Here is an 11,320-nt window from a genome sequence, read left to right as displayed (position 1 = left end):
AAACAAATGTCATCCTTCCAGAGCAGGCTCAGCTTACACTGGGATTTTCTGATTTGTGTACAGGATGAGTACATGAACAAAGCTTAGGTTCACTTTGATTATAGTAATAAAGATAATTACTCTTTGGATTACAAGCAGATCCAAATCCAAAATCCTTGGGTTTGAAAAAGAAAGAAGAAAAAGGTATCTTAAAACAACTGTCCCGCAGGTTTTTGTGATGATTCTATAAAGAATATTGCTTGTTTTTTTACTTTATGCTGATATTTATCCTACATTTTTTTTGTATTGATCATAATCTATAATCATTTTATTAACATTATTACATTTAACATTGTTACATTTCAAGGATAAAAAGGAAATTGTTCTGACTCTGGATTTAAGAATTCTCATCTCAAATTTCATTCAATAAGTATGGGGTAAACACGCTTTAAAGAAAAAATAGAATGTCTTACGATATTTTTGTGAATAAACTGGACAACAGAATTCTTTGAAACAAAACTTTTATAGAAATTATTAAATGTATGTTGTATCTAGTAAATACCAAGCTTTCTTTGTTAATTGAAATCACTACATTTAACTGCATTTTTGTGTTTATTATTTTCATACGTTCAAAATAAAATTTAAAATGAGTTAAAAGACAGAATTTTCTTATATATTTGTAAAGGATAAAAAACCTTAAACAATACTAGAGGATTGTGATAATGTTACCTTAATTAATTTCTGCGGGTTTATTTTCTTTTTCATGTCTTTTGAAAAAGATATTCACATGAAATCACCTTTATGCAAATGAAAATATGCTAGTAAATTAAAAAGTATTTTTAACCAGCTGGTTAATGCAAAATTATTTTATTCTATACATTTATTTTCTATTATTGAAATACAATAAAAAATGAAATGTGTTTGTAAATGCAACATTATTTTTTACATATATTTAATTTTTATTATTTAAATGCTAAACTAAAACTTATAAAGTGCTAGTAGATGCGAAACATTTTTTTCTTTAAATTTATTTACGTTTGTGTATGAAAGCAGGAAAAATAAGGGTATGAAAATGATTTAAAGGCGCCAGTTAAACAAGATTAATATCATTGTTTTGATTTGAGAAGCCCCGCCCAATGACACCACGTGGCCTTAGCTCTCCAATCATTGGCTGTGGAGAAATGACTTGACGGATCTCGACAAGAGGCTCAGACAAATAAATGCAGCGGTCGAAAACGTTGTCCGTCACCCGGCGTTGTGGTTGAAAGAAGCGGGAGACTGTGGTTAGCCGACTTTCAATAACCCCACACTCCCGGCTTCTATTAGTTTCAGAAACAGCAGTTTGTTTCCTAACCCGTCTGAAAATGAACGGTTTCCACCACGACCTGCTTCACGATAAAGACTGCTTCCTCTTTACCTCCGAGTCTGTGGGAGAAGGACACCCCGGTGAGTCCCAACTGTTTAGCAGAGCCAACCCCTACCACTGATTAGCCTAGCATCCTGTTAGCTTTACTAAACGCGTCATGTGTCTGTCAGCTGTCACCAGATTAATTAGCACACTTTGCTAGCCTCTGAATCACTTGGAAATTAAATTTTAAGTCATGAATTAGATAGCAATAATAATAATATAAAACAGAAAATCCCGGTTATTTGAAAAATATATATATAATTACAATTAAATAAAATTAATCACAACTTTGTTTAGTCTCTGACTGATGCAGTCAGTATTAGGGTAAAGCAAATACATTAAGAAAAAAACAAAAGAACTGTTGAATTATTATTTTTGGTTCATAAAAGTTGCCGAAACACATTTTCAAAGTTTAGTTTAAACTCATCATGCTGAAGAAATAGTTTACCGAGCATGGAGACAGCATAGATGCTAGCTTAGCTGCTGTAGCTAACTCCTGATGACTGCTGGCGCCTGTCAATCAATCAGGTCGAAGGTGTACTTAAAGATGCCACGCGGATTTAGCTCACTGTTAGGGCTTGTTGGAGTAAAAATATAACAAAAAAAGACTAACATGCGAAAAACCAAAGACAGAAGAAGGAGAAAAAAGGCAACAAAATAACTTGTAGTGACTAAAATAATGGAGGTTGTACTTAAGGAAAATTAATTAATCAAACCTAAAACCAAATCTAAGATTAGCCTAGTTGTAATTGATTAAATGGATAATGTCTGAGTCTTCTAATAGAGTAGTGGCTTATTTTAAAAATTTGTTTAATGGGAAAGAAAAAAGATGAGTTCATTAATCGATTAATTGATTTATATTCCTACGGTCCAACCAAATGAGGCAAGTTGTTAATCGAATCGAAACCTAAACCATTATAAAATGGTTTTAAAATGAAATGAATCAATCTATAATCAATATTGAAAAATACCATTCGGATTGAAGCATGGTAGGTTAATTTTTACTATAACGTAAAAACGACCAAGTGTCATTAAAGCAGACAACACGCATGTGATGCAGCAAAACATGATCAAGCCATCATTACAGTCCAGTCTGTGGAACATTTTTAGATTTTGCAAAGACATGATCATACAATGTGGTAAGAAAGAATGTTCAGTTTTGGGCGGAACTCTATGAAACTAAAATCTGAATGGATTTGCCATGAATTCTTTTTTACTTGTTTGTTTGTACACATATTTAATTCACGTTTGATTATTTTGCAAGAAAAACAAGGAAAGTGGAAAATGTAATCCTTAGTGTTCAGTATTAGGTATTCATCTCTGGTTAAAGTTTTGGCTAAAGATGTCCTGGATCAATCTTAGGTCACTGAATTGGATCGCTCGAAATGAACCTATATCGACTACAAATTGTATCATCAACCACAAATTATGATATAAGTTAAATCAGTGTTAAAATGAATCATATATTTATCTAAAATAAATGTATGTCTTGTTTGCAAGATGTTTTTTGTAGTTAAAACAAGAAAGTAATAATAAGTATCTTTTATACATGGTACTGAAATAGTTGTACTATCTCACCGCTTTTATTGCAAGTTCATATTATGAAAGTATAAACTAATATTTTGCTTGAATGTTTTAACTTGTGTATATATATATTCTGATCTTTGACAGATAAGATTTGTGATCAGATCAGTGATGCTGTGTTGGATGCTCACCTCAGTCAAGACCCTGATGCTAAAGTAGCATGTGGTGAGTAAACAGAGCTCTAAAATATCAAACAGTGGCATGGAAGGGTAATTTAGCCAAATACAATCATTATACCCTTGTTTATCTAGAAACTCACTGTCTCTATTGTGTCTTTTGATGGTTTCTGGTTCCATGCATTGACTTTGTTTTGCACTTGAAAAGATGGAGCGTGCAGATGATCAATTTAAAAGCTCTTAGCTTTCAGAAAGTTGTTCTTCAAAGGACTTATGCATGTCACGTTCCATATTCCTTTCTTAATTCCACAGTTACCAGCCTTTTGTTATCCTGGGAACCATCAGCCTGTAGTTTTGTTTTTGTTTAGTTCAAAGTTGTAATTTGAAATGATAAAACTTTTAACCTCCTGAGGCCCGAGCTCTTGTTTGAAAGTTTTTTTATTTTATTTTGAAGTCACAGTGCCCCAGGTAATCAGAATGAACTACAATGGTAATAAAACTCACAATGTGATGTCCTCGTATGTGGACGCCAGTTCTCAGGAGGTGAAGTCAACGGGTTGATACTGTTAGCATCAAACCACTGCTTCTTCTTTGGCTTTCAGAGACTGTAGCTAAGACGGGGATGATCCTGCTGGCGGGGGAGATCACCTCCAGGGCCAAAGTTGACTATCAAAAAGTTGTCAGAGATGCGATCAGAGACATCGGCTATGACGACTCCTCCAAAGGTACATGGATGAGTTATGCATAGCTGGGAGCACATTCCTGGATTAAAAGCAAATATTGTTTTATATTTATATTATTGTAGTAGTTGAATAAAGAGAAAATGTCATCTGTCTTTTTTTCCAGGTTTTTTCCCATCAGATCACTAATATGTCATTTCTTTCATTCATTCATTCATCCATCTTCTTCCGTTTATTCCCTTTCGGGGTCACGGGGCTGCTGGAGCCTATCCCGGCCACTGGTCATTTTAGATTAATTAAAATAGTCTCGCAAGAGAATAAACTTTTGGTATTGGAGTGACCAAAAATGGCAGTTTTATTACAGCAATAACATTTTTATTGTAACTAAACCTAATCTTTAGAAAGTAGTGGTTTTTTCCTGATGACTACACAAGTAGCTTCAGGTTTTTCCTTCAAATATTGATATTCAACTTTTCTTCTTCTTCTTCTTCAGTATAGAATAACGGCAATGAGCAATCACTGGAGTTTACAGCAGCTGTGGTGGAACTAGAGCAACTTTCAGTTTGCTGCTTCATCCTCTTGCTTTTCTGTTGAAAATCATCAAAGTCTGCCGGATCTTGCAACCTGAATCCATCTGGGCAGCCCAAGCATATTTGCTTTTCCTCCAGGCTGAATGTCAGGATGTCTGGACCTTTGCTGCTCTGGTGAATGGAGTGAGCAGAGCCTGCTCTCTGTTTAAACTGCTTATCATCCAGCACATGCACCAGATGTCCCCTTCAATTCAATCAGTGGAAACAAAGTGTACTCTTTAGCCATCCTGACCTCATCTTGAAGTTTAAATCATAAATGCTTTTCAGAATACTTTCGCTGTACTTTAACTAAAACATCAAACCAATTCTCCAAAAAGGCACTTCTAATTTGAAATGTGAAAATTTTGTTTTCGAAAAGAATGTGTTGAACTCTTCCTCATTTTGAAGTGCTCAACGATGAAATGATCTTTAGGAAAAACAGTAGCAAAGCTATTTCCATCTCTAGACTGTAAGGAAGTGGAAATTATCTCAAGCATGGTGGTGCAAGTGTCATGATTTGAGTGGTTTTGCTGCTTTAAAATGAAGGATTCTGCCTTGACTAGAACCGACTGTACACTTGTCATCCACATGAACTAAAATAGAAAATGAATTATTTTGCCACCTGTGTAAAATCTTGGGTTTGTTGCGTCAGGATGGTTACCAATCCTGATCTGAACATCTGAGAATGTGAAGTTCAAATCTGAGCCCATTTTTAAAAGTGAAATCCTGGAAGGGCTAAAATATTGAGGGGAAAAACAACTTTGTAGCTAAAAATTATAATTCCTCTTTAGAATCAAGAGATATTCGTTTAAAAAAAAAAAGCTTTTAAAATGAAAGTTTGCCCAGTGTTTTGTTCACCTTGAAAGTTTTTCGACTGAAGGTTTTAATATTTCAAGAGTATTTTTGTTAATTTTTAGGACATCTGGACAGTTAACTAGTGTGGGGGAAAGCCAAAGTGGAGCTGCTATTTGGTTCTTGCTGCTATAAGGCGACAGTGTGCTAGTGTGGCAGACAGTGCTCCTTCTTTCACTTTCAGCTTCTCCCATCAGGGGTCGCCACAGTGAAACAACCCTCCCTCGAGGAAGAGTCGCATGGTTAACTCCAGACGCTCAAAGCGCTTACAATGTGTCCGATATCCCTTCACCCCTCATGTATACTTGGAGGTGGTAGAGGCGTGGCTGCCAGTTTTGCGCCTACAGTCCCTCTGACCATCACCAAGGCATTCATAGATATTCACACTGGAGGCAGGGAGGGTGAAAGGAGGAAGTGTCTTGCCCAAGGACACAGAAACAGTTTATTTGGGGGGGGGGGAGCAGGAATCGAACCGCCATCCCTTCGATTATTGGTCAACCTGCTCAACCTCCTGAGCCACTGCCGCCTGAACTACACCATCATCAAACCATATCTTATCATACTTTTGAAGGAACGCCTCCAGTCAGTGATCCTAGTCTTTGGGGGTCTTTCACATGATGGGAAGAATCACGGTTGAATCCTAAACGGACGGGGAATTCTTCAAAGTATGATGATGCATCAAAACATTTGACTGTCATTGATTTGCAGGCTTTGACTATAAGACCTGCAATGTGCTGGTTGCCCTTGAGCAGCAGTCTCCGGACATCGCTCAGGGTGTTCACCTGGACCGGAAAGAAGAGGATGTGGGAGCAGGAGACCAGGTACCAGCAGTGCTGTCATTGATGATTCTACGCTGGGTGTCTGCTGTCATCATTACCTCTCCTCTGACAGGGTCTGATGTTTGGATATGCCACGGATGAGACGGACGAGTGCATGCCGCTCACAATTGTTCTGGCCCACAAGCTCAACGCCAAAATGGCCGAATTACGGCGAGATGGAACTCTGCCGTGGCTCCGACCCGATTCCAAAACTCAGGTCAGATGGAGGAATGTTTTTCCCACTTTTCTCCAGGCAGATGTGCACACATGTGGACAATGACATACTTTTCAAATGCCGTTGTTTCAAGCTTGTTACTAGGAATGGTGCCGTGTTGGATAGCTTGGGGTCATTTTTGCATTTTTTTACAGCCTTTAACGTTTGACTAACAGAGGATGGAATTCCCTTTACATCCTAAACAAACCTAACATTTAGTTAGAAACTTTAATACTGCATTATGTTTTCTTCAAAGTGCTCAGGGAACCAGATCTCATCAGAAAATCACTTTTCAGTTTGCACAGAATAATATAACATTATGAAGTAATCTTTATAGATACATTTCAGATTTAAAGTAAAAAAATCAACTACTTTCTATGATTATTCAAATTAATTGCTAATATGAATGTATACAGAGTTATTTGGTCATTTAACACCAGACTGTTAAGATTGATCTTGGGTTAAAATAAAAGCAGTTTTTTCCTTTTTTTTTATGTTTTTCTGTTTTTACTGGTATTTTCTTATCTAGTTTTTTCTCTTGCTTTATTTTGTGCCTGTTTCAAATTATTTGAAGCTAATTTAGTTTAGTATTAAATTGAAAGATGCTGTTCTTTTTCTCTACTTTTGGAGCTCACTTTAAGTTCAAAAGCTCTTTTCTTTATTAGTGTTCAAAGCATTGCTTATTACCACTTAAGAAACATTTATAAACTAAATAAACCAGGTTTCTAATGCCATAAACTAGCAGGTTGGGATTTGCAGATGTGTTTTTCACCGTTTAGTTTGAAGCATCCTGATCCTAAAACTGCTGTGTGTGTGACCAGATGAGATAACATCCAGTTTTCTGCCCGTCTTTGTTCTGCAGGTGACTGTTCAGTACAAGCAGGACAGAGGAGCTGTGGTGCCGCTGCGCGTTCACACGATCGTCATCTCCGTGCAGCACGATGAATGCGTGTGTTTGGAAGAAATGCGCCGCTGTCTGAAGGAGCAGGTGGTGAAGGCTGTGGTCCCGTCTGGGTACCTGGATGATGAAACCATCTATCACCTTCAGCCCAGCGGCCGTTTTGTCATCGGGGGTCCACAGGTGAGAGGAGGCGTCGTGCTTTTATTTGATAGCTCTATATATTTTTTCTGACCTTTCACACAGTCAGACAGGAAGTGACTTCATGCAACAATTGAATCCGCTTTAGTCGATTCCCTTCTATAAAAATCGTATTCAGATAAACAGTTGGGCTTTTTGTTGCGCTGCATCCTTCTATCCACAGGGGGACGCTGGTTTAACTGGCCGTAAGATCATCGTGGACACCTATGGGGGCTGGGGGGCCCACGGAGGAGGAGCTTTCTCTGGAAAGGACTACACCAAGGTGGATCGTTCAGCTGCCTACGCCGCTCGATGGGTCGCCAAGTCTCTTGTGAAATCCAACCTCTGCAGACGCGTGTTAGTCCAGGTCAGCAGAGATGCCAAAGGAACATTTTAATACTTTTGAAATGCTTTTGACTCTGTGATTAGAAGTTAAATGAACTGGGATTATTTGCTAAAAGTCTATGACTCCTGGCCATCTTTTTATTTATTCTTCCTTTATGCCCCGTCAGCAGCTGAGCAAACAGACAGAAGCTGAAAGTCTCATCTGGAGCGATTTTAGTTTTACATGAATATCCTCCTACGAGAAAACCAGCTTTATATTTGTTTCTATATTTAAAGTTATATATGTTTTGTTTTAGGTTATAAATTGACTATTTTTTTTTTGTTTTTTGAAGGATGAAATTGTGTTGTTAAACTGCTTCTCATGTCCCTGACATCCTTGCCACTACACCATAGTCTGAGCATTGATTCTCACATTTGGGGACAATCTGATGAAGGAGTTTTATGCTTGACCACAAGCTCAGAAATTCTGTAAAATACAAAAGAATAAAAGTCAGTGCAGACGTCGTTTTTCCAATTGCCACGTTAACCATCCCCGCTTCAATAGTTTGATGGATTGCATAATAGTTGTTCCTTGGTTGATATTGCTCAGGTTGGACTCAATGGTTGTGTGCAGAACTACAGATTTTTGTCTTCAGAGCTAAAAGGCTTCTTATTTTCCTGCAGCTCTGCATGCCAGGCATTTGTTCTAGCTTCTTATAAAACATGAAGCAGCCTTTAGATATTTTTGTTATCTGCCTTTGTACTCAATTTCAAGTTGTATTAACTTATACTTTATTTTAAATTTGTTTAGGTTTCCTATGCTATTGGAGTGTCCCACCCCCTGTCCGTCTCCATCTTCCACTATGGGACGTCCCAGAGGAGTGAAAGGGAGCTGCTGGACATCGTGATGAAGAACTTTGATCTGCGTCCTGGAGTTATTGTGAGGTAACATCAGCTGTTCTTGTTTTGAAAAAGGTCTCCGTGTCGGAAGAAAGATTTAGGAAGACGTCCAAATAGGAAAAGAACATGAATCCTCAATAATTCGTCTGAAAACTGTTAAATTCAAATCCTGCGTTGCTGCAGTGTCCTGCTCTTCAGTGACACAGTCAAAATAAAGACACGTTTGACTCTAATGTTGTAAACTTCAATGCATAGAACACCTCTTCAACTGCCTGGTATGGCAGTGGGAGAATAGTGGTGTGGGCTTTTGTAGCATTGAGTATTTTACTGAGTGGAATAAAAGGATTTAGGTAGAACTGCTTTCATTGGTGAGAGAACGATCTCTGCAGGGTGCACCAGGTAAAGGCTTCCTCTGTGGACATGAGTTCTAAAGCCCAACTGTAGGGGGCGCTCTTGCACTAAAAGCTGCTGGTTGGACAGGTTGACTGTTTCCAGATGGGATCATTGAGTCACATTTAACTTTTATTTATTGGTACTGAATTTGGGGAACAATTCAGTTGTACTTTCTACAATATGAACATCCTTTTCAATCCTCAGTTTAAGATGTTCTGAATTCTGTTTGTGCTCCAGGGAACTGGATCTGAAGAAACCCATCTACCAGCGCACCGCAGCGTACGGCCACTTCGGCCGTGACGTCTTTTCCTGGGAGATGCCCAAGAAGCTGAAATATTGAACCCTGGCTTTTGCTGGCTAACACATGTCAGCTCCTGTTTAGATGAACGTGTCTCTTTCTCCTGCCTCCTTCCTCCTCTTTTCCCTGCTCTTCCTCACACACACGAGGGCGTGACGGAGCATCCACGACACTAAACCTTAGATCTACTGAAGACCATCCAGGTAAAGCAGCAGCTTTTGGGGAGTTACAGGGCTGAGTTGTGCTGCCAATACTTCATGATAGTTTGTTCCCTTTTTCCTCCGTATTTTGACATCTGAGTGCATCTTACAGGGTTGGAGGCAGTAAAGCTTCAATTAAGAGTTTTGCTTGATTTCAACACAATCCTGAGTATTTTAGTTTAGAAAAAAGGGTGTCTGCAAATCCTTAAATATTTATTTGTGTTGGTTCAGGTTTTTGGATGTTTTGTAGAAATATCTGAAGCTGCTAACAAACTTCTGTTAAATCAGCTCCACTGGAGGTCACTTTTTCTATTTTGTGGAGTAAAAGGTCAAGCTAGTCTTCTGATTAACACTAAATAAATGCTGGGATGTTTGTCTAATATTAAGGGGAGTCATTTCTTTTCTAAAGAGTGAATCAAAGTTTAGCTATAAACATAATGTCTGATTGAAAAGGGATGTAGACATGAGATGTGAATGAGGAGAAGCTTTAGTGACATCTGATCGGTTGAGAGGAGTTTTTGGATAGATCAGCGCATAGTTAGCATATCTGAAAGTACTTTTGTCTCCTTGGAAGTTAGTTTGTGGAGTTTCTGACCTCTAATCTATTCCGAAGACACAAGAATTCCAGCAAAATCCACAGTTGCTGCAGAAGTTTTTTCTTTCTAAATATTGACTCAAACTGCTGAGATTAATAGGAATCATGGATTTAATGATTTGAAAGTAACAAGGCCGTTGATTCAAAGCAGAATTGAGCAGCTGATGATTCAAATACTTGAGTCTAATGTGCAACTAGCTAAAGCAGACATAGATCTCTCCTTCTTCCTCTTTCCCTACTCTTCCTCACCCATATCATGGAGCATCAACTGCTTTACGTGTAGTTCATGCTCTTCCTGTAGACATCTGTGTGATGTTCTGTTGTCTGTTTCTACGTGTATTGGGTTTAAATAATGGGGTCCCTCGTCGTCAGTCCAGGCCTAACCTGTCTCCTCTAAGTGGAATGTGCTCCAAGAACTGGGTTTTGCTCTTGGATTTATCATAAACGCACAAAAAGAGATGCAGATACTGGTGGTTAAAGTTCCCCTAAATGTTTTCTTCCCTCTTCTGCATCAGTGGTTGACCTTAAGCAAGTCACCAGAACAATCCCTGCACTCCTGACCTGCTGCTGAAGCAATCAGCTGGTTGTGTTTCGACATCATCCAAGCTTCTTGTCTGTGATGTCTGGTGACCTATATTTAAAAATGGCACCAGTTTAGTTTTTAACAGCGTTTTGTGTAAGAAGCAATTTTAGACGCCAAAGATTTTCCACCTGAGGTTTGGATTAACTTGCAAAAAATTGAACATAAAACATGGAAACCAAAGAGTTAAAAGGATTTGAAATGCTCTAAATGTATCTCCTGGACTAAAATCCAAGCAAATTGTGAAACACAGCTGGACAGTTTGTGTCGTCTTTTAACGTCTACAGTATGAAGTGGAGCTGTTTCCTAGTTAACTCTGATGCTGGACTTTGTTTTTCTGTGGGACTGTTCTGCACTAGCTCCCCCTTGTGGTGTCGTTGCAGTAGTACACTGTCTGTTTTGTTGTTTTCTCTGTGATGGTACACCTTCTGTCTCGTCCAGAACGCGGGCTGCTTGGCTGGTGTTGTACAGAGAAACCGGCTTGTTTACACGGCCTGCTGAGGTGAGATTGAAGAGCTTCTCCTCTAAAGTCAGTCTGTCGGCGTGTTGCATAATGTTCAAAAGTGCCTCTTTGTCATCCATGCACCCTTTCACCTCCCATCTGTCTTTTTCTGTAACGTCTTATTTAGCTCCTCATGGAAACTGTTTCAATAAACGATCTTTTGTGTGGCGGGGCTTCAGATTATTTCACTTCAACAGTTCACAAGGCAAAAGATGAAATGAAGATGGTCG

The 11,320-nt window shown here is 38.5% G+C and overlaps 1 protein-coding gene across 1 annotated transcript; it reads left to right on the top strand.

Moving 5' to 3' along the window:
• Positions 1–1,141: 1,141 nt before the first annotated feature.
• Positions 1,142–11,257, top strand: mat2aa (methionine adenosyltransferase 2Aa). The gene is made up of 9 exons (XM_004074801.5): positions 1,142–1,425; positions 3,059–3,136; positions 3,690–3,812; positions 5,897–6,009; positions 6,080–6,223; positions 7,083–7,301; positions 7,483–7,665; positions 8,434–8,567; positions 9,153–11,257. Exons 1-9 carry the CDS (start codon positions 1,344–1,346, stop codon positions 9,253–9,255), a joined length of 1,179 nt encoding a protein of 392 aa, XP_004074849.1. The 5' UTR covers positions 1,142–1,343; the 3' UTR covers positions 9,256–11,257.
• The last annotated feature ends 63 nt before the right edge of the window (positions 11,258–11,320 follow it).

The sequence above is a fragment of the Oryzias latipes genome, chromosome 12, assembly GCF_053564925.1.
Source record: "Oryzias latipes strain Hd-rR chromosome 12, Olatipes_Hd-rR_3.1".
Taxonomy (NCBI): domain Eukaryota; kingdom Metazoa; phylum Chordata; class Actinopteri; order Beloniformes; family Adrianichthyidae; genus Oryzias; species Oryzias latipes.
Note: the sequence above shows the minus strand (reverse complement) of the source record. Positions and strands in the feature narration are given on the sequence as shown.